At 31.5% G+C, this 21,381-nt stretch overlaps 1 protein-coding gene across 1 annotated transcript; it reads left to right on the top strand.

Annotated features, from left to right (window-relative positions):
* Window positions 1-891: 891 nt before the first annotated feature.
* LOC144576060 (P-loop NTPase domain-containing protein LPA1 homolog 2-like) lies at window positions 892-5,427 on the top strand. The gene is made up of 7 exons (XM_078326302.1): window positions 892-1,289; window positions 1,681-1,934; window positions 2,285-2,366; window positions 2,855-3,244; window positions 3,672-4,406; window positions 4,619-4,726; window positions 4,949-5,427. Exons 1-7 carry the CDS (start codon window positions 1,110-1,112, stop codon window positions 5,303-5,305), a joined length of 2,106 nt encoding a protein of 701 aa, XP_078182428.1. The 5' UTR covers window positions 892-1,109; the 3' UTR covers window positions 5,306-5,427.
* The last annotated feature ends 15,954 nt before the right edge of the window (window positions 5,428-21,381 follow it).

Raw genomic sequence — 21,381 nt, 5'->3', positions numbered from 1 at the left:
GGCTTTGTAGGTCTGTTAACGGGTTGCATTAGGATGGTAGATGGTTGTCTTGGTATGAGATGATGTTGTAATGATGTTTTTGTGATTTCTCTTTAACTATATTTATTGGCTGTTGCTACTTGCTACCAACTTTTTTATTTTTAAAAAAACTTTATTATTTAAATTGTGACATTTATTCTTACAAGGACTTAGACAAGAAAAATTAAATAATTTGTTGATATATCAAAATATTAGTTGTAATTGTCTTAAAAAACTAATAATTAAACCGGTTGAACTGTTGGTCTGACCAGTGAACTAATGAATTAGAGAGCTACTGGTTCGATGTCCGTTCCGGTTCTGATAACATTGTACCAGTGTCACGAGTTCTAGATTAATAGTAGGTTATGCTTTGGGGAAGCTCGCAAGATTTGAATTCGTATGTCACGAGTTCTAGATTTATAGTAGGTTATGCTTCGGGGAAGCTCGCAAGATTTGAATTCGTATCCCCTCAGGTCACCTGACTGAGTAGAATTGAATCGAACGGTCAGAAAAATAGATTGCCACGCATCTCAAAGCACAAATAATCCTGCCCCTCTGTCATCCCAAATCCCGACCGGACAAGAGTAAATCTGAGCCGTTCGTTTCAATTGTGTTGAGTCAGGTACCTGGGAGGATACGGATCCGCAAGATTTACGTTCACCGACTAGTCTGACCAAGTCATATCCTAATCATTCATTTAATTTATTCGTTACATCTCAGGAATAGATACCGAACACCAACGTGGCAAACCCCAAACGCTGATTCTGTATACGTGTCAATATCTCCTTAGATATTTCTGCTGTTTGTAATTACACCAACACAGCGAATATGTTGTTATTCATTTCTCGAGAAATAAATAAGCTTCTGTTTATTTATTCCAGCGAGCGAATGGCGCGCTTGTAATGTAAGCAGCTTCCTTCCATGGCGGTTTTAGCAATTAATCTCTCCTCTTTATGGCAACAAAACCCTAGGTCCATAACCGAGCCAAATCTCGAATAACGTTGATCAATCGATATCAGATTTTCGATCGTTACTGAGGCTATTGCGAACAGTGAATCTTTTGGTGGTTTGAGAGGAAGTGAAATTGGGAAATGGGAGAGGTCCAGAAGCTATTGTACATTGTGGTGGTAGACGAAGGAGAGACGAGAGAAGAAGGCGATCATGAGAAGGAAAAGGAAAAGGAAAGCAAGAGTTCTTCGTTTCGATACACGCGGTCTGTTCTCCAGAATACGCTGCAACTCATGGGCTGCAAGCCGCGCCATGCCTTCAAGGTTAATCGATTGATCTTTCTTTTCTTTTGATCGGATGTTTAATTTCATGAATCACTTCAGAAATTTTTCATCGGGTATCCATCTATATACCTCAAGAGCGTATGTTGAATGCCCATTGAATCACTTCAGAAACTTCTACATTGGGCAATTTAACAGCATATGCCTTAAAAAAAAGGTCTAACTTCATTGCCAGAACATTTTAATTGTTGTTCAATGTTATAACAAATCACGTGAAACCTCCATTTTTATTATTATACTGATATGTGTCTGTTTTAGGATGTTTGTGTAATTTTTAGATTTTGATTGAGGATGTATAGCATTTTATTATTTCCAAAAGGAAAAAAAAAAAAAAAAAAAATCAAAATTTCAACTTTATTTCTTACTTTCTCAGATTAGCCGAAGGGTATTTGAGGCGATGAGAAATGAGCACTCAGATGCAATGGCGATTTCATCTCTGAATGAAAATGTCAATTTTGGTGAGGCATTGAAGATTTTAGGTTGGGAGAATATGTCATTTGAGCTTTACAAGAGACAAACGACTGTTATTGTCTCAAGGGGAAGATTTCTTAATGTGGTATGCGAGGCTCTCTCTGCCTATAAATACGTGGGCCCCAATCAAAGAGCTGATTTGCTTCTTGCTTGCAGGTAAATGAGAGCGTTGTCTTTTTACTGCATAACTTCTGATTCTTTTCCATTCTTGAAGTGTAAAAGAACACTGAGTATAATCTGGCCTCATATTTGCCCTTTTTTCCTTCTATTGAATATTTGCAGATTCTTGGTTGCATGAATGCATACTGGAATTAGTTTCTTCTTGCTTATTGAAGTATAATAGAAAAAAAAAAGATTGTTAGTCCTAGCTAGCTGTTTTAATGATATTACCGGTGCTATATCATAGATCCAGATTAGGATGTTATTATACTATTAATCCTATTTTCAGTTTGATTTCAAATAATTTTTTGGAAAAGAGAAATTCATTGACTTTCTTGTCATTATAGAACACGTGAAAGGAAGGAGTCAGTAACTATTCTCTTGTGTGGTACGAGTGGGTGTGGCAAGTCTACTCTCTCTGCTTTGCTGGTTAGATTATTCTCTCTTTGACATTTTTAATTTGACTCCAGAGAGTAAAGTGCTAGGCATTTTTTGCCTACCAATGAATTTCATTAAACAAAAAAAATAATATCTTTTTATCTACAGTGACTGGTATCTTCTAAGATTTGGCCATTATAACCTACACAGTTATTTGTAGATGGCTATCCTCATTTGGTCATTGTCGGTTGTGAGGAGTTTCCCTTGTAACATGATTGTAGATGGCTATCCTCATTTGGTCATTGTCGGTTGTGAGGAGTTTCCCTTGTAACATGATCCACAGGAAGATTTTGACCTTTAGTGGTGTTCAAATTTTCACGATAGAAAAAAATGAAAAATTGATAAAATCAATTATTGACTTAGTAAAGGAAATTGCTACTGGCATATCTTCCAATTGATTGTTGTTTTGATTACTTTAAAAGTTCACGTTCAACTCATTATCACTGTTATTAACTTTCACTTTTGTGCAATTATTTCAGGGAAGCAGATTGGGCATCACATCTGTAGTTTCAACTGATTCAATTAGGCACATGATGCGGAGTTTTGCAGATGAGAATCAAAACCCGCTCCTCTGGGCCTCAACCTACCATGCCGGTGAGTGCCTCGATGCAGTGGAAGTAGCCAAGGCAAAGGCTAAAAAAAGAGCCAAGAAACTTGCTGGAGATGGAGTTCCTGATGAGAAATGTGATGTCAGGTCATCTGACCAGGCGCTTGGGTCAGATATGATTAGCAAAAAGCAGATGGCAGTGGAGGGTTATAAGGCACAAAGCGAGATGGTTATTGATAGCCTTGACCGGTTGATTACAGCCTGGGAAGCTCGGAGAGAGTCTGTTATTATTGAGGGTGTTCACCTCAGCCTCAACTTTGTGGTGAGGTTTACTTATTTATTTTTTATTTTATTTTTCTTTATGCTGAACTCTTGGCATAATCTCCTTCCTTTGATTCTTCTTTTTTCTTCATTTAAACCTAATCTATGGATAAAAATTCTTTCAATGCCAGATAAACTCTTATAGAACTGGTATCGAGTACTGATTCTTTTGCAGTAATATTGTTATCCTGCAGGAACCCTTACAGAAAAATGAATAGCCAAGATAAGCTTTGGTACAGAGTTTGTGTTGAGTATGGATTCTGCATCCAGTGATATTGTTATCCTGCTTACCAATACAAGGCAAACCATACCAGTGCCAAAGCTGACTGGTTTCAGAAGAATTTAGGCCGAAACTTAGAAGAATTTGTTCAATCACTGTGAAATTTATCATTGACCCTTATGTAGTTTCCTTTTTTTTTTTTATGTAGATGGGATTAATGAAGAAGCACCCATCAATAATCCCATTTATGGTATACATCTCCAGTGAGGACAAGCACATGGAACGATTTGCAGTCCGTGCAAAATACATGACCCTTGATCCTGAAAAAAACAAATACATCAGGTACATACGCAACATTCGCTCCATTCAAGAATACCTCTGCAAGCGTGCTGACAAGCACCTTGTGCCCAAGATAAACAACACCAATGTCGACCGCAGTGTGGCTGCTATACATGCCACTGTGTTCAGCTGCCTACGCAGGAAGTTCATGGGTGACCCTTTATATGACCCATTAACAAATACTGTACCCATAATTGACGAAGCTTTCAGAAATCAGTGTGCACATAACTCACTTAGTTCAAAGGGCATGTTTCAATTGATACAAAGGAAGGGTTCGTCTCGGCACTTGATGGCTCTTGTAAACAATGATGGGTCGGTTGCAAAGGCATGGCCAGTTAGGTCAAAATCAGGGCTTAATCGAGGTGAGAAGTGTGTGGGAGATCCATTGTATGGACCTGTTAGTGTTGGTACATCAGAACCTATTAACCTACAGTTTGGGCATCTCGGGATTAGTGCGTGGCCAAGTGATACAGGTGGGGCCAGTCAAACAGGAACCTATGATAATTTGAGGGTTGATATTACAGAAGCTGCTACTGGTTCTGGGAGCAGATATGCCTCTTCAGCATGTAGTTCTCCCAAGATATCAGATGGCCCTGCAAAGGAGGTACTTTTTGTGATGAAATTTCATTTAACTAAATAAAAGTTATTTTATTTAATTATTTTTTTGTCTGAAACCATATTTTTGATCAAGCCTGAGTGATTGGTATTCAAATATTTTTGTCAGAAACAATATTCATCTATTAAGTTATATGTCTGGACAATTTTTGCAATTGTTGATGTAAAAATTTACTAAAATGTTACTGTATTGCACTTTAGATAATGGAGGATGTGTCAGTAACAAGTAGTGAAGAAGAATCCAATATAAGACCTGATGAAGAGAGCGATGAGGAAAGTGATGCCGATAACAACGATAATCCTGACGATGTAAGTTTTCATCGAGTGCCGTTTGCATATATGTACTTGATCTTTTTCTCTTGTGAGTGTTGTTACATTTTTTATCTTGTGATGCCGATAACAACGATAATCCTGACGATGTAAGTTTTCATCGAGTGCCGTTTGCCTATATGTACTTGATCTTTTTCTCTTGTGAGTGTTGTTACATTTTTTATATCAATTTGTTTTTAAGCAATTCCTGTTTAATATCAGATGGAGGGGTCAGTGGATGAAAACTCAACAAAATCTGACGAGGAGTATGAAGATCTTGCCTTGAGAGACCACAATGACAATGGTTACTGGACGGACGAGGATGTGGACCCCACAAGTAGTGATAAAAACCTAGGAAAGAAGATTGTAGAAAACGGGAAGTACAACCAAAACTTGGATCTCTTAATTAAGAAGAGTGAACAAGAGAAACAGGAGAGCCAGAGGAAACATGCCATGAGAAAAAAACAGCGTTCATTTAGTGACTCAGCTCGGTTGCTAGGCCGAGCGAAAACACGAGGTTTATCGAAGTCCTTATCTCTATATCGGGGCTCAGATCTTGCAACAACTCATGAGAATTAGTTCATGCCAACTTAATCAAGTTTCTTGACTTAGAAATGGTAACGAGGAGTCCTCGAGGCAATTTTCTTTTTATTTTACTTTGATTTGTGGTGTATAGGGTTAAAGGGGAAGCTCAGAAAGAATTTTACTTGCTCTTTTTTTCTTTTTCTTTTTGGGGATAAATCATGTAAACCTTTTTTTATTCAAGAGAAGGAAAGGAACTAACTAATGGCAATTTGCTTTGGAAAGCCACTCTGAGCTGTTGATAAAAAATGCACCATCACCCATGGCACAATGAAACTACAAGTAAAACAGTTAATGGCTTAAGACTTTAATGAATCATTTTATAAAGGGGAGTGCTATTTTAAGCACTCAAATTGTATTAATAAGCGCAAAAATAATTTTTTATTTCATTATACCATATTTACCTTTATTTAATACATGCTTCTTATATTTTGAACGGTATAAAAAATAATGTTTTTAATGCACTTAATATGGAAAGAGCTCCCTTATTTAGTTTTTATGGAAAATTTTAACGTTACCATGATTCTTTGAGAAAATTTAAGATGTTATTGGTCGTATCGTTTGATGTCATCTTCAAGAGGAAGTCCAAGATTTTGATATTTCTTGATTTATTATGGTTATGGTTAGAAAAAAAAAATCATAACATGATATCATTTATAACCATAACCATATTTTAATAAATAAATAAATAAATACTAACAAAAAAAATATCCGTTTCTAATCATTTCTAAAACATGCGGATAAAAAAATGCGAATACGATGATTATCCGTTTCTGTATCCGTATCTGAATCCACACAAATGGATATAAAAAAAACTAAAATAAAATACAGATATAGATAGTTATACGTATCCGTATCTGCTTCCAAAACTGAAACTTTATCCATATATGTATCCGTAAAAATCATATTCATATATGTATCCATATCCGCAAATTATCTGCATCTAAATATTTGAATCTGCAAAAATTATAATACAGACATGGATATGAATGGATAATATTTTATTCGTTTGCACCCCTACTTCTATCACATCTTGAGATTTGAATAGTCTATGTACTGATTATTTGAAGATTAGTAAACAGAGAGTTTTCCTGATGTGTTAAGTCTTTCATATTTTTATTATTGAGCATGTCATGATATATAGAATTCTCTTACAAATGAAATGTTGTAGAGAGTTAGAAAAAGATTATTGACATTTTGCTGCTGCGCCATCAGTAAAAAACTTGGGATTTCTCACGAAGAAGACAAGTGCTGACCAATAACATCTTAAATTTTCTCATGGGATTTCTCATGAAGAAGACAAGTGCTGACCAATAACATCTTAAATTTTCTCAAAGAATCATGGTAACGCTAAAATTTTCCATAAAAACTAATAAGACAGCTTTTCCATATAAAATGCATTAAATACATTCCTTTTTATACCGTTCAAAACATAAGAATATGATTTTTACGGATACATATATGCATACAGTTTCAGTTTTGGAAGCAGATACGGATACGTATAACTATCTGTATCTGTATTTTATTTTAGTTTTTTTTTTATATCCATTTGTGTGGATTCAAATACGGATACAGAAACGGATAATCATCGTGTTCGCATTTTTTTATCCGCATGTTTTAGAAATGATTAGAAACGGATATTTTTTTTTGTTGGTATTTATTTATTAAAATATGGTTATGGTTATAAATGATATGATGTTATGATTTTTTTTTCTAACCATAACCATAATAAATCAAGAAATATCAAAACCTTGGACTTCCTCTTGAAGATGACATCAAGCGATACGACCAATAACATCTTAAATTTTCTCAAAGAATCATGGTAACGTTAAAATTTTCCATAAAAACTAAATAAGGGAGCTCTTCCATATTAAGTGCATTAAAAACATTATTTTTTATACCGTTCAAAATATAAGAAGCATGTATTAAATAAAGGTAAATATGGTATAATGAAATAAAAATTTCTCTTTGCGCTTATTAATACAATTTGAGCGCTTAAAATAGCACTCCCCTTTATAAAGGATCACCAACCCAATCAGGAATTATTACTATCAATTCTATTTTTGGATGGTAATTGATTGTGCAACCCCTCAATTTTGTTCTTTTTAAAGTAGTCAGTAATTACAGCATTGATTCCTAATGTGAACCGTTTAAAGCAGCAACCAATGAAGATTCTGAAAACTAAAACATGGTAAATAACTACTTGAATTTCTTTCAGAAAACAATGTACCTTCACCCCCATCAACACTTTGAAATTTGAAATATTTAGTGCCTTTTTGCAACATCACCACTTTGAAATTTGAGCCTGTATATCAATCAGTATATGCACTAGAATTCCATAGCAGAACGCTTATCACAGTATCTCTACCTTGCGGTCCCCATTGCCCAGAAGGCCCAATAACAGCCCAATTATAGCTTACAAGCAGGACTTCAAAAAATTTGAATGGACGTTCCCGTTTGAATGAACCTGTCATAATTAAAAAATTTGAAGGTCTTTCATGACATTATCCAAAAAAAAAAATTTACTAATATAACCCGTGATGTCAATTTATAATAGAGACCTATAAAAAATCACACATAACATGTCTGGCAATATGCTGATGTCATCTTATAGATGCGACAGTGTAAACCTAGGTCACGTGCCAGTGCCCAACAAGAACTTCACATGCTACCGCCGTCCAAAAAGCAATGCATTTACCTGCGAGCCAATCAGAATCTCCAACAGAGATATAAAAATAATATATTACTAAACAATTCTGTAACATAATTATTACGGAAAATTTCTAGCGTGTCCATGTAAAATATTAAAATAGTTAATATTTCCGTTAAAACAACATAATAGCCAATAGCCAATATCACCATCAAAACTTGACAATTTATCTTCTATCCACACTTTACTTATTTAACTATTTATTTAATTAATTTAATATTAAATTGACAAATTTACCCTCTCTTTCTTCGAACCTTCAGTACCTTCTTCACATCTAGATTTTTTTCATGTCCACCCCTCTTATCCGTATAACATAATATATAGCCAAGAGAAATGAGCAATCAGTATTACAAAATTTGCATAATAGTCCTTAATATCTCTTAAATTCACCAAATTAATCCTCAATTTATCAGCCAATATAAAGAACTATATCAGAATATATACTACCCTAATTGGTACCGACAGGTAAAAGTGGTTCAAACACTTTGAAATCTAATTCTCCGCTGCTCAAATGTCTCAATTCTAAATATATAACTATCATTTTTCCAAAATACCCTTTCTTTTTAAGTATTTCAAATATTGTTAGGAAAATAAATGGCAAACCGTCTTCCTCTGGTAGGAACACAATGATTGATTTTTTTTTGTGCGGAGATATATGACTTTCTTATTTGATAAAGATGAAATAAAATTTCACGTTACTATTTGAAATTTGAGGAGAGAAGGCATACAATTTGAAATTTCTAGCTAGTGAAGAGGTTTTTGTCATAAAAATATACATTTGGGTATACACTCATATCCGCCAAAGAGATAAAAGGAGCTGCGAGAAAACCGGAGACGAGTCTCTTTTATAAAATATATATATATATAGAGTAAAGCTAGGGTGTGATGTGCTCATCAAGAGAGTTTGGTGAGCATAACTCCAAAAATATATTTGATCGACTAAGTCCAAATCCAAACCGTTGAAATCCATGTACTTCATGAGTGAAGTATGTACATGTAAAATTTTGAAAGTTTCGAGTTTATTTGCTACACGGTCAAGCGGTCAAAGAAATGATAAAAATTGAATATATAAAACAACTTATAAATTAAGTTATAAAAAGTTTTTTTCTTTGACCACTTGATCTTGTAAAAATAAACTCGAAACTTTCAAAAAATTTCACGTACATGCATCACTCATGAAGTATAAGAATTTCAACGATTTGGATTCGGCATTTGAAGTCGATCCGATATACTTTTAGAGTTGTGCTTACTAAATGCTCTTGGTGAGCACATCACACCCTAGCTTTGCTCTATATATATATATTTCATGCTTGATGTTGAGAGCAAGAGGAGAGGGCAGGAGATGGGCTTGGCGATTAAATGTTCAATCAAAGGAGAGGGTGGGAGTGAGATCGGAAAAGAGGGACACATGAAAAAATTTAGCTGCGGAGAAGGTACATTTGAAGGAGAGGGTAAATTTGTCAATATAATATTAAAATAATTAAATAAAAAGTTAAAATAGGTAAAATGAGGATAGAAGAAATAATGCAAAGTTTTGAAAAAAATATTGGCTATTATATTGATTTAATGAAGATATTGACTATTTCAAAATTTTACATGGGCACACTAGAAATTTTTCCGAATTATTACTACAATGCTACAAAAATATATCTTCTTGTTAATTATGAAGTAAGAATCTTTTGTTGCACTCTAGTTTCAAGTTATATATGTGTCAAGTGTATCACAAAAATAAGATGCATAGTATATATGTATATATAATTTTAAATAAAGTTGAGGTCAAGAATGTCATAATTAGGCAATCGATAATATTTTGCAAATGGAGCTAAAAATAATTCAAGATTAAAAAATAATTTATATGTTTGACTTATAAATAGCGTATATCCAAATCTGTTAAAAGTGATGAACAACATGGTGATATTCTTTAATTTTTTATTTATAGAATTCTCAAATTAAATATAAGTTCCTCACGAATGGTTAAGAATACATATAAACCAAATAACCCCTAATACATTAGTTTTAAGTGTTTTAGAGCAATTAATAATTTTGTATAGTAATAGAGTTGCAATTTAATAATCTCAATCTCTTCAGGTCTTGTCTATAATAATAATGTTGCACTTAAACGACTTAGTGAATGGTACATCACATAGCATTACAAATATATAGACCAATTAAATGTCTTTCCTTACGTATTAAGTTTTTAATTAATATGGTACGTTTAGATTGTGCAAGGATTAGTGCAAGAATAACAACTTTTGAGTTAGTGATTGAGAATAGTGCTAACCCGAGTGGTTTGAGAATGACGCTAACTTTGAACTATTCGGATTAGTAAAAATGTCGTTTGGATTGTATATTTGGAATAGCAATGTAGGGAAATAAAAAAAAATTAAACTAATTTAATATTTAAACTAATATTATATGACATTTAATATTTAAATTAATATTATTAATACTAATCTAAAAATTAAACTAATATTATATAATATTTAATCTAATATTTTTCTAATACTAATATAATATTTAAAGTAATATTATATTACATTTATTATTTAAATCAATATTATATTATATTTAATATTTAAACTAATATTTTATTATATTTAATATAATATTTTATTTAATACTAATTTAATATATAAAGTAATATTATATTACATTTAATACTTAAACTAATATTATATTATATTCAATATAATATTTTATTTTATACTAATCTAATATAATAATATATTTATTTAATACTAATCTAATATTTAAAAAATATTATATTACATTAAAATTTTAAATTAATATTATATTACATTTAATATCTAAACTATTATTTATTTAATACTAATCAAATCTAATATTATATTTAATATTAATCTAATATTTATACTTAATATTATATTACATTTAACATTTAGAACTTACACCACCTAGAGAGGTGGTTTAGCTTACTCCACCAAACATGATTAACTTACTCCGATTTAGCTCGGAGTAAGAAATTTAATCCGGTTTAACTTTACTCCACAACCAAACATGACCTAAGCAATTAGTTAATCACCATTTAATTAACTAGAACTTTCGAATTCCAATCTATTAATGTATGTATATGTTGTCTTCAATAAACAATTTAATTTGCATGTGATGGATATTTAAATAAAGCTCGTTATGTGAAAAAAGTGTTTAGTATAAAAAAGTCAAATGACCATGAGCTTAAGCTTCTAGAGCAAGAGTAAATTAAATAACAAGTAGACTTAGAAAAATTCACATTAATTATGATCATATTTGAATTTCGATAGATAATGTATTTGATTTCTGATCAATTATTGTTGGGTTTGATGCCCTTTGAACTATGATTAAGTTAACTATATAATTTGAATAACGCGGATTTGAATTTTATGAGATTTCAGACTGATCTGGTACGAGTTCATCTAAATGTTGGATTGTTTCAGTTATGATTGTGTTTGTAGTTGAACCCAGATAATCTCATAAATTTATCGATAAATAAAGACTAAACACAAGAATAAATTTGTATCATAGAACCAATTTAATTGAACAATTAATGTGTTAATATCACATTATGTACGACTTATATTTGTTTTAGGTTCAAAATTTTGGATTACTTCAAGTTCAGATTTTATTTTTCTAATTACAATTCGGGTACATTTGCAGATTTATTTTAATTTTGTAATTCTTTTGTGCAAGTTATACCTTTACACATTAGGCTACATAACGCTACACCACAGATAACCACGATATTGCTATTGGCTGACACCGTTGGATTAGATCGGCGTTGTCCCTCGGACCAATGACAACCTTCCTTTATTTATCATTCATCTCCAGTTCAAAAACAACCGGAGAGACCAAGTACTCACGAAAAGCCCAATGGAAGTCTGGTATTTATATCTCGGAATGGAGATTTTGATTCTGTGAAATGGGGCCCACCACCCGCCGATCTCGTGCGTCTCTTTCTATGTTTCTTTTTTAGCACAATAATTGTTGGATGGTGGTTAAATTTGCTTTTGTATCACCTGAAAAAATGCAAGTGCAAATGATATCTAAAATATGAAAACAATTTAGAAAAATATCCATCCAAACACAAAGCTCCAAGGAGATGATATATGATACAGTCATACAGAGAATGACTTAATTGGCAGTCTGACAAATATGCTTTGTGTTCTTACAATGAAATAAACCATAGGAAATTGTACCTAGCTTATTTATAAATAATTAGACCATACATGGCTTCAAAATTAATATAATGTCCTCTGCGCTGGCCACTTAATTAGTTACAATTATGAACAATGAGCAAGCTAAGTAGTGTTGAATTAATTATTTCAATGAATTAATATATATTAATACATAAATTAGCATCATTGGATGACAATTCTCTTGATCATCTAATTATTAGCTCAGAAAAGAATAAAAATACAATGTAAAATATATATATACATCGCAACAATTAATACCTCGATATCATATTTAATGTAATCGCAATATGCATTTTTAGGTTGAAAAATCTGATTTTCATATTTCTTAATGTATTTCAGAATTCAATAATAAATCGACATAACTAATGGCGCATTAGTGTCTTTTAAATCCATGATTTTTAATTAGTTCGCGAGAAGATCTCATAGCTATAGTCGAATAAATGTAACTTAGCAGTGCGACAACATGAACGTGCTATATGACGTATCCGCCTCATTGCCACGGGGAAATCCGTGGAAATGCCGGCACAAATTAAGCTTGATTGAGTGACAATCACATGGAAGCACACTTTGAGACTTCACAAGGCTAAAATACAATGCTAAAATATGATAAACTAATAATGCTAGATTGTGCATAGATAACCTCAAATCATAAGCTTCTGAAGTTGGCTAGATTGCTTGGTGTTAAAAGAAGGGAAAAATCACAAAGAATTGAGGGAAGGAAATAATAAAAACACTAGGATCACTAAAACCAAAGTTTCTAAATCAGAAAAAAAAAATTTAGAAAGAAAACACTTTAGGCATATATGTAACAAGTCTAAGGAAATATAGTACTAGTACTACTAGTAATTAATAAATCAAAATTATTTAAGAAGACCTTAATTATTTAAGTTGGTCATTGATACATTTTCCATCAAATGAAATTATTTATTACATCTTATCCCCCCACAAAATGAACATGCAATACCATACCAACCCTATTGCCAACTAAGAGACCTATACTAATTAATGTTTCAAAAAAAAAAAAAAAAAAAAACTTAAGTGATTGTACGACGACTCACATGGGTGCACACTTTAAAAAGCTAATAAACAAGAGTTACAGATGGAATATATTTTAGCGGATGGATCGAAAATAATCAAACCTCTGAAAAAGTATGATAAAGCAATGTTTGGTAGTGCCTAGATAACCTCAAACATGTTACTTTTGAAGTTGCCTAGGTTTGCTTGATTTGATGGGAAAACCAGATAGAGTTTTCTATGTTTTAAAGAATAATAAAAATAATATTGGGAAATGGATTGAGTATTTGAGTATCAAAATTGATATTTTAATTTCACAGAAAGAACTGAATTATTGATTTAGAAAAGCAGCAACTGTCACTACTACTACCTTTGATTTTATAAATGCTTTAGATATTTCTAAAGGAATTTAATTACTGATTTGGTTCCATTATATGTAGAGCAGTGGTGAAAATAACAGTATATGCTCGTCAGATAAATGTGTTATGTCAAGAGATTAATCAGAAGTACAATCGACTAATCGGTACTGTATATCAGCCAATTTGACGCTCGATGTAACTTTTTTTTTCTCTCTGGAGTTTTTGAAATGACCTACTAATTAGACTAAGCAATCCAATAAATGGCCGACTACACAAAATAAATTATTGTTTAAATAAAAAACAGACAATTAATCAATTTGACGTTTTCATCCCCAAACAACCTTTCGCACTCTTTGATCGTGACGATTTGATCACTGCCACTGACTAAATGGTTGATTAGCCAGGCAACTTGATCTTTTTTTACAACATTGATGTAGAGGATGTACCTTTGCATTTCATATTTTATGTGGCTGACGTACACCTATACATACATTTTTTTTTTAAGAAGCTGAATTATTGATTCGGTTCCTTAAAATAAGTCTAAATGCAAGGGCGAATCTATGCTTCTCGCTAGGGGGCCAAGAAAATAACAAATCGGGTTTAAATAGCTAATCGGGATTCAAACTCATTAGCTAATCAAATACTAGATAAAATAATGCTCAACTTCTAATTTCCAATACTCTAATTTGTAATTCTAATTATCAATCAAATTTAACAAATTTATCCTAATTTTAATCCTAACTACAAATTCAAATTCCAGAGGGAGCAATTAAGAATTCCAAAATGAGGGGGGACAAAATTGATCCGGACTTATAGATCTTCATAAAAATTCAAAATTCAAGGAGTAACCAGAAAAAGAAAATCAGATAATTTCAATATCATCAATCTATTTTTCAAAATTCAAAATAATCAATCTATTTTTCTATATTATTTTAAAAAATAAATTCTAAAAATTAAAAAGTCTGAAAACCAGAAAGAAACGATGGAAGGTAAAAAGAGCGGCAGGGCCACAAAAAGCAAGTCCGAGAATCAAAAGGACTATGAGAGCTGTACATAAACAGTTTTGAATGGGAGAGACATGTCACCGAGAGTAATTAATGGTACTAGGTTGTTTGCCACAATAAAGACATCTGTGGTAACAAGGGACCCACATTTGGGACAATTCATTCAACCTCCATGTTGCTCTGTGGCAAAGGCAGCTGACTAGCTGGTGAATTTTCATTGAAATTAAGTTGGTGGATTCCCCTTTGGATCTTTATTAGTATATATTTGGTGTGAAACGGACCTTATAACTACTCGAAAATTAAGGGTGGCAAAAAAGTTGGATTCAAATCAGCTGAAATCCGAGATTCATGAACAGTACTTCTGAAATTCCTGAAATCTCGAATCCAACCGTTCAACTTTTTCTGTGCACGCATTTCGAAACAGTTCAACGATTGGATTCAGAATTCAAGAGATTTCAGAGTTACTATTGATGATTTTGGATTTCAGAGTTACTGTTGATGATCTCGTGGCTTGATCGTGATTCGTATCTGACTCGCTCTCTAACAGCTTGTTCGTTACTGACTTAGCTGTTAACGAGCCAGCTCGTCACTAGCTAGGTTTAGAATTAACGAGTTCAAACTGCAGCTTAGCTTGCTCACCAGTTGGCTAGACATCAATTTGTGAATTTGTATGAATTTGTGTGCATTTTATACTGTTCATTTCGGTTCAGCTCGGTCTAAAAAATTTGTATAATTTATTTTCTACTTCAAACAAGATTCGTAAGACCCAACAAGACAGCTTGTCAGCTCGTGAACTAATTCGAACCAGCTCATGACGATTTCAAGTCAATACAAGAATAATACCACAAATTAGTTGTCCCACAAGATGTCACAAATTTATTTTTCAATTTAGATTCCAATATTTTAGATCTAAATGTCGAATTCAAACCATTAGTTTTGTTCATTTTCATGGGAGTTCATATTAGATTAGATATAGTGGTTCCTAAAATGAATGCATTAAAATTAATTATGATAATCATGGTAACTATATTCATTCATTTTTTTAATCACTTGATCTAGAATAAAATAGACTAAAACAAAGTCATAAAATTCTACGTGTATACATTAGGGGTGTAAACGGATACGGATAATACTCTCCGGCTCTGTATCCGGAGATTATCCGAATTCGAATTAAATGGATATGGATAATTTTTGCATATGGTGAAAAAATAGCGGATACGGATACGGATAATTTCATGAAGGTGAATATCCGTATCCGTAATTATCTAGATCCAAAATTATATATTATCCCATATTCATTTCAGTCTTGGTTGTGGTATAAATGATAATACGATATGGTTTTCAATTTAATCTCTTTTTTGCTGGTGATGGTGCTATAATAACGCAATTTTCTTTCCTTTTTACCTCCATTTCTCCACTCTCCATTCTTTTTTCATTCAAGAATTTAGTCCGTGAATGTAGTATGATTTTACTCTATGCTAAATTGGTTTTAGCCATTATTTCAAGACAACAACAAATCACTCTTTTACATCTTAAAGTGCATAACTCCATTATCCGATAATTATTCGTTTCGTATCCATAGATTATCCGCTCCGTATCAATATCCGTTTAAAGCAGATATGGTTTTAAATTTTGATATCTGTTTACTATCCGTATCCGCTCATTGAAAGATGGATACAGATACGATATTAGCATTATCCGCTCCGTTTACACCCCTAGTATACATATATCTGATAAAAATATACAAGATCAAGAGTTTCGATTCGATAATTGATTTTTAAAATTTAAAATTTAAATAAAAAGTGAATTTGTGGTATGCAACGCTAAAAACTTGTGGCATTGGAGTCTCCTCATTATAATACATAATTAATTATTGCATAAGCTGATAAGTACATGATTAATTATCATTTTTTTTAAAGTATCTACTAAAAGTATAGTTATGACTTGTGAGTAATTAAGAGATAATGATTTAATTTGAACGATAAGTAAAATATTCATGTGGAGGGAATAACTTTACTCAGCATCAACTACAAGCTGGAGATGCATTTTTTTTTAATATTGTTGTGGTATAATCAGGGGCAGATCTAAGTGTATGTCAAGAGTGCTAAATTTTCAAAATCTTAATTATGTATGTTAAAATTTAATTAAAATTTTGTTCTTTTAAGTTTTTATATAGTCTAGCTCCCCTCATAAATAACAAATGTATGTTTGTAGTCTTATGGTAAAAGTTATATTTGGTGTTTGTAAAGTCATGGGTTCAAATCCCACTAATCCCATTTTTTTTTTTTTTTTGGTCATTTTCACATATTATGTATTTTATAAATTAGCCTATTCAAATTTTCTAGTTACACCCATGGGTATAATTCTTTCTGATCATAAAGGGGTTGTTTGGCAACACATGGGGGATTAAATATTAATCCACGCTAAGGAGGGATGGTCCGGTAAGCTAAAGGAAGGGACAAGGAATTAAGATAGCTTCCTTTTGGGGGGGGGGGGGGGAGGTGCCTTAAGAAAGGGACATGTGATTAAGGTCCGGACAAAAGGAGGCTAAAGGAGGTCGTCTTAATCCGCACTAAGGAACCAGTATATGACAAAATTAAGCGGTTAAAAAAGCTAATGGAGACTCCTTTAACCTTACGGAGGCCCTTACCGAATAGCACCAAAGATGTTGGAGAGATAAATATCTTCCAGTATTATATTTTTGGCTTAGATTTAGCTTTTGAGATGTATTATTGTGCGGTCATATATTCATGGACAACTTCAGCTTGTCTTAATTAAAGTTGGCAGTTGTACATTGCACACATCTGTGATATTCGGATGCTTTTTTTGGGAAATCTATTGGATTTACAAAAGCTGATATGCTAGGATCCGGATCCAATCAAAGAAGAAAAGAATAAATTTAAGGAGGAAACTGTTAAGACTGTAGTTGTTTATGACGCATAAATGATTAGATCATGAGTCATGAAGGAATCGTTGAAGAAGGCCAGCTCATGAGTCATGAATGAGGCGGTCATGACTCATGAGGAAGGTGGTGCCTCTGTGATTTCTTTACTTAGTTGGTTTTGATTTATTTCATGTTTTGTAATAAATAGCTAGTGGTGAATTTTCTTCTAAAGTTAGAATTAGAATTCTATATCTAGGATTGATAATTGATTTGATTTACTGTCCTAAAATATCTATCTGAATTTGATAAATAGGAGAGATGAATGGATGTGAAATCTAAGTTTGTGTAACACTATTTTTCAATGAAATAAAGAAAGGGAAGGAATATTGTGGAAGTCTTGTGTTATTTACTCTTAAAATTTTGTCAAAATATTTCACAGAATATCTTTATGTAATATCTTGAATAAGAAAACATTAATATTGACATGCAAAAGCAAATATATAGGTGCTAAAAGCCTAGAATAATGTTTTCCCTAAGAAAAATTACATTACTAAAGAAGTGCTATAGAATATTCTCTTCAGATCTTGATCTTTATTACCGTTAAATGAATACAACTATTGGCGGTTTTAGTGTTTAAACTTGAAATTAATAATGGCATCATGGACGGAGTCATGGGTCAAAACGTGAATGGAGTCAAGCGTATAAAAATTTTATACTATAAATGGAGATCAAATTTGACAGTTTCATAATATTTTCCACTAAATTATATACAAAATTATCAATAAATGCAAACTTTTTCTAAATAAATGAGATCAATTGACCCCATTTACACTAAGTGCCTCCGCCTCTAAATGACATGTTGTAGTTATTGAGAAAATCAAGCCACAAGTTCATTGTAATCAAGTATTAATGTACAAAAAAGAGAACCAACATTTGACCAGTGTCAAAAACAATATTTTTTTGTGTGGAAGGTCGTAGATTTGGAACTTGAAAGGAGAATTTCTTTTGAATATTAAATAGTTGGGTGAGTTGACCTCCAACTTTATTAATATATATATATATATATATATATATATATATAGAGAGAGAGAGAGAGAGAGAGAGAGAGAGAGATGGACTACGGTACATTGCACTATAAATCACGTGATTCAAAGTCCAAATAACCGATCCAAACTGTTCATCTTGTTGTCCATATTAATATGTGTTTGGAGGCCAAATTTTATATTTTTTTGGAATTTTTTTACTATTTTTTTATATTTATTGAAAATCACTGTTTTTTTATGCTACAGATTTGTCTGAAAACAGCGATTTTCAATAAATCTAAAAAAAATAGTAAAACAATTCCAAAAAAAATATAAAATTTGGTCTCCAAACACATATTAATATGGACAACAAGATGAACGGTTTGGATCGGTTATTTGGACTTTGAATCACGTGATTTATAGTCCAATGTACAAAGAAGGCTATACATTGCAATGCACCATAGCCCATCTCTCTCTCTCTAGTGTGTGACTAATATGCTTTCAGTAGCATATGAGCCGAAGTGCTACCAGTTCAAATTTGAAATTTCAAAATCCAAAAAATTGATATGAACCGTTCATCTTGTTCTCCATATTAATATGTGCTTGGAGGCCAAATTTTATATTTTTCTGAATTTTTTTACTATTTATTAAGCCACTTTGAAAATTGCTGATCCAACGGTGACTTAACAAAACAGTAAAATCAGAAGCCACCGTTGGATCAACGATTTTCAAAGTGGCTTAATAAATAGTAAAAAAAATTGAGAAAAATGTAAAATTTGGTCTCCAAGCACATATTAATATGGAGAACAAGATGAACGGTTCAAATCAACTTTTTGGATTTTGAAATTTCAAATTTGAACCGGAAGCACTTCGGCCCATATGCTACCGAAAACATATTAGTCACACTCTCTCTCTATATATACAAAAAAGGGATAAGTACATATTTTATGCGTACCTTTTACGTACGTATATCTTAGATGTGTTTATGATTTTTGTGAAAATAATTATATTTGATGACAAAGGTATTTATATCTTAAGTTTTTATGATTATAAACTTCAAAAGTTGTTTTAACTTGAATTTTCTATATCATTTAGAAAAGAAAAATGATAAGCACATTGTATACTAGATATAAACACTTTATAAATCAGATATAAATAACTTTTATAATAAGTATATATATACTTTCGAATTACAAAGAAGAAGAAAAATATGTAAAATATGGAGTGCAAGAATAATTTTCTCTAATATATATAAGTTTATTATCGTATTATGTTGTATTTAGATTTAAAATGTGCGGCAATTAGTTGTATAGCAATGTTATTATTGAGAACCCAAAAACTAATGAATGATTCAGATTCTGCATTTCTGATTATCATTTTATTTATTCATGATAAGTATGAACCAATGTTGTAAAAAACGTCTGATTAGGCTGATTAATCGTCTGATTAGTCATTGGCGGTGATCAAACCGTCACAGATTTTCTCAAATAATCAACCGATTATTTACAAGAATGGGACAGTATCGGTGAGAGATACTATCGGTATACCATCGTGGATACTACCGTTGCTAATAAAAAAAACACCTTTATGTCGGTATATTCTCGTGGATAGTCACTTTTTACCCTTGCAGATATTATTTCATTCTTGTAACAGATCATCTATTTCCGATTATGCTTAATTATTCACGATTATTTCTGAATAATTGCTTGACGGTACCCTGTCTGTCTAACGAGCGCATATTGTTATTTACAACACTAGTATGAACTAACCAAACCAACACATGATGACTCTGCGACTCTAGCTAATTAATTATATGTCACACCATCTATTTTATTATTTGTCCGATTTTTTTTTTTTGCTTCTTATTTAAACTATTCAGATGACTCATATGTCATATGTCATGCATATCTCTTCTTATGAATAAGACATTTGTTTTATATATAAGGTGTAATGTAACTCTGAAATGAATTCATCACTATTGTGTTCCTCCGTATAAAATACTATGTGACTAATTGTATTGTTATTATTATTATACACAGAGAGCATTGCTTTCTTTTAATATTTAAGTATTTTTAATAAATATTTTTTTGAGACGAAATTTAAAAGACAATCTAGTGTAATAAATTAAATGAAGAAATGTCTTATATTAAACAAAATTTATTTGATAATTATAACCAATAAAATATTAATCAAAATAAACAATAGTGATATATATGTTCTCCTCCGAAAAGTTCAATTTAGATTTGTTACAATTTATAAGTTAATTAGTCAGTCATCAAGTTTAATAGATAATTATCAACACATGATCATCAGTGATCAAACTATCTCTAAATTGCACAAATTTAATTTGAATACTTGATCCATATAAAAACAGAAAACATTAAATAGAATATCTATATTAGAATTTGAATTATCAAATAATTTGATCCTTAAACATACTCATTTCCTTAATTAAAATGAATAAACTGTTTGGCATTTCTCAGCGTGATACATTTTTGGATAATTATTTTTATCAGTTATATATAATATTAGTATTGTGCCCGTGGGTTATAATGAGAATATATTATAAGAGAACAAAAAATCTTATACAAAATGACATATTATCATAAAAAAATTAGACTAAATGACAAATAATTATTTTTAAAAGACATCTATATATAAATAACATTTCTTAAATAATATATTAAATGGCTTTTTTTTTTCTCTCTTTTTAACATATTTTAAAAAAAATCTAAAAAAAAATATCATATTAAATTACAAATAACATTTCTTAAATGATATATAAAACATAGAAAGAAATGAAGACATCACCAATCAATTATATCAATCAATTCATAAATTTCTTAAATGACATACAAAAAAAAATCATGACCAATCAGAAAGATAA

This window comes from Carex rostrata, chromosome 25, assembly GCF_964058835.1.
Source record: "Carex rostrata chromosome 25, lpCarRost1.2, whole genome shotgun sequence".
Taxonomy (NCBI): domain Eukaryota; kingdom Viridiplantae; phylum Streptophyta; class Magnoliopsida; order Poales; family Cyperaceae; genus Carex; species Carex rostrata.
This window is presented reverse-complemented; position numbering and strand designations above follow the sequence as displayed.

Bases quoted from the DNA above. Each gene is read 5' to 3' on its own strand.
- LOC144576060 (XM_078326302.1), top strand. From the start codon at position 1,110: ATGGGAGAGGTCCAGAAGCTATTGTACATTGTGGTGGTAGACGAAGGA. The intron at 2,367-2,854 runs GTTAGATTATTC...CAATTATTTCAG, and splicing joins CTACTCTCTCTGCTTTGCTG to GGAAGCAGATTGGGCATCAC. The intron at 4,727-4,948 runs GTAAGTTTTCAT...GTTTAATATCAG, and splicing joins ACAACGATAATCCTGACGAT to ATGGAGGGGTCAGTGGATGA.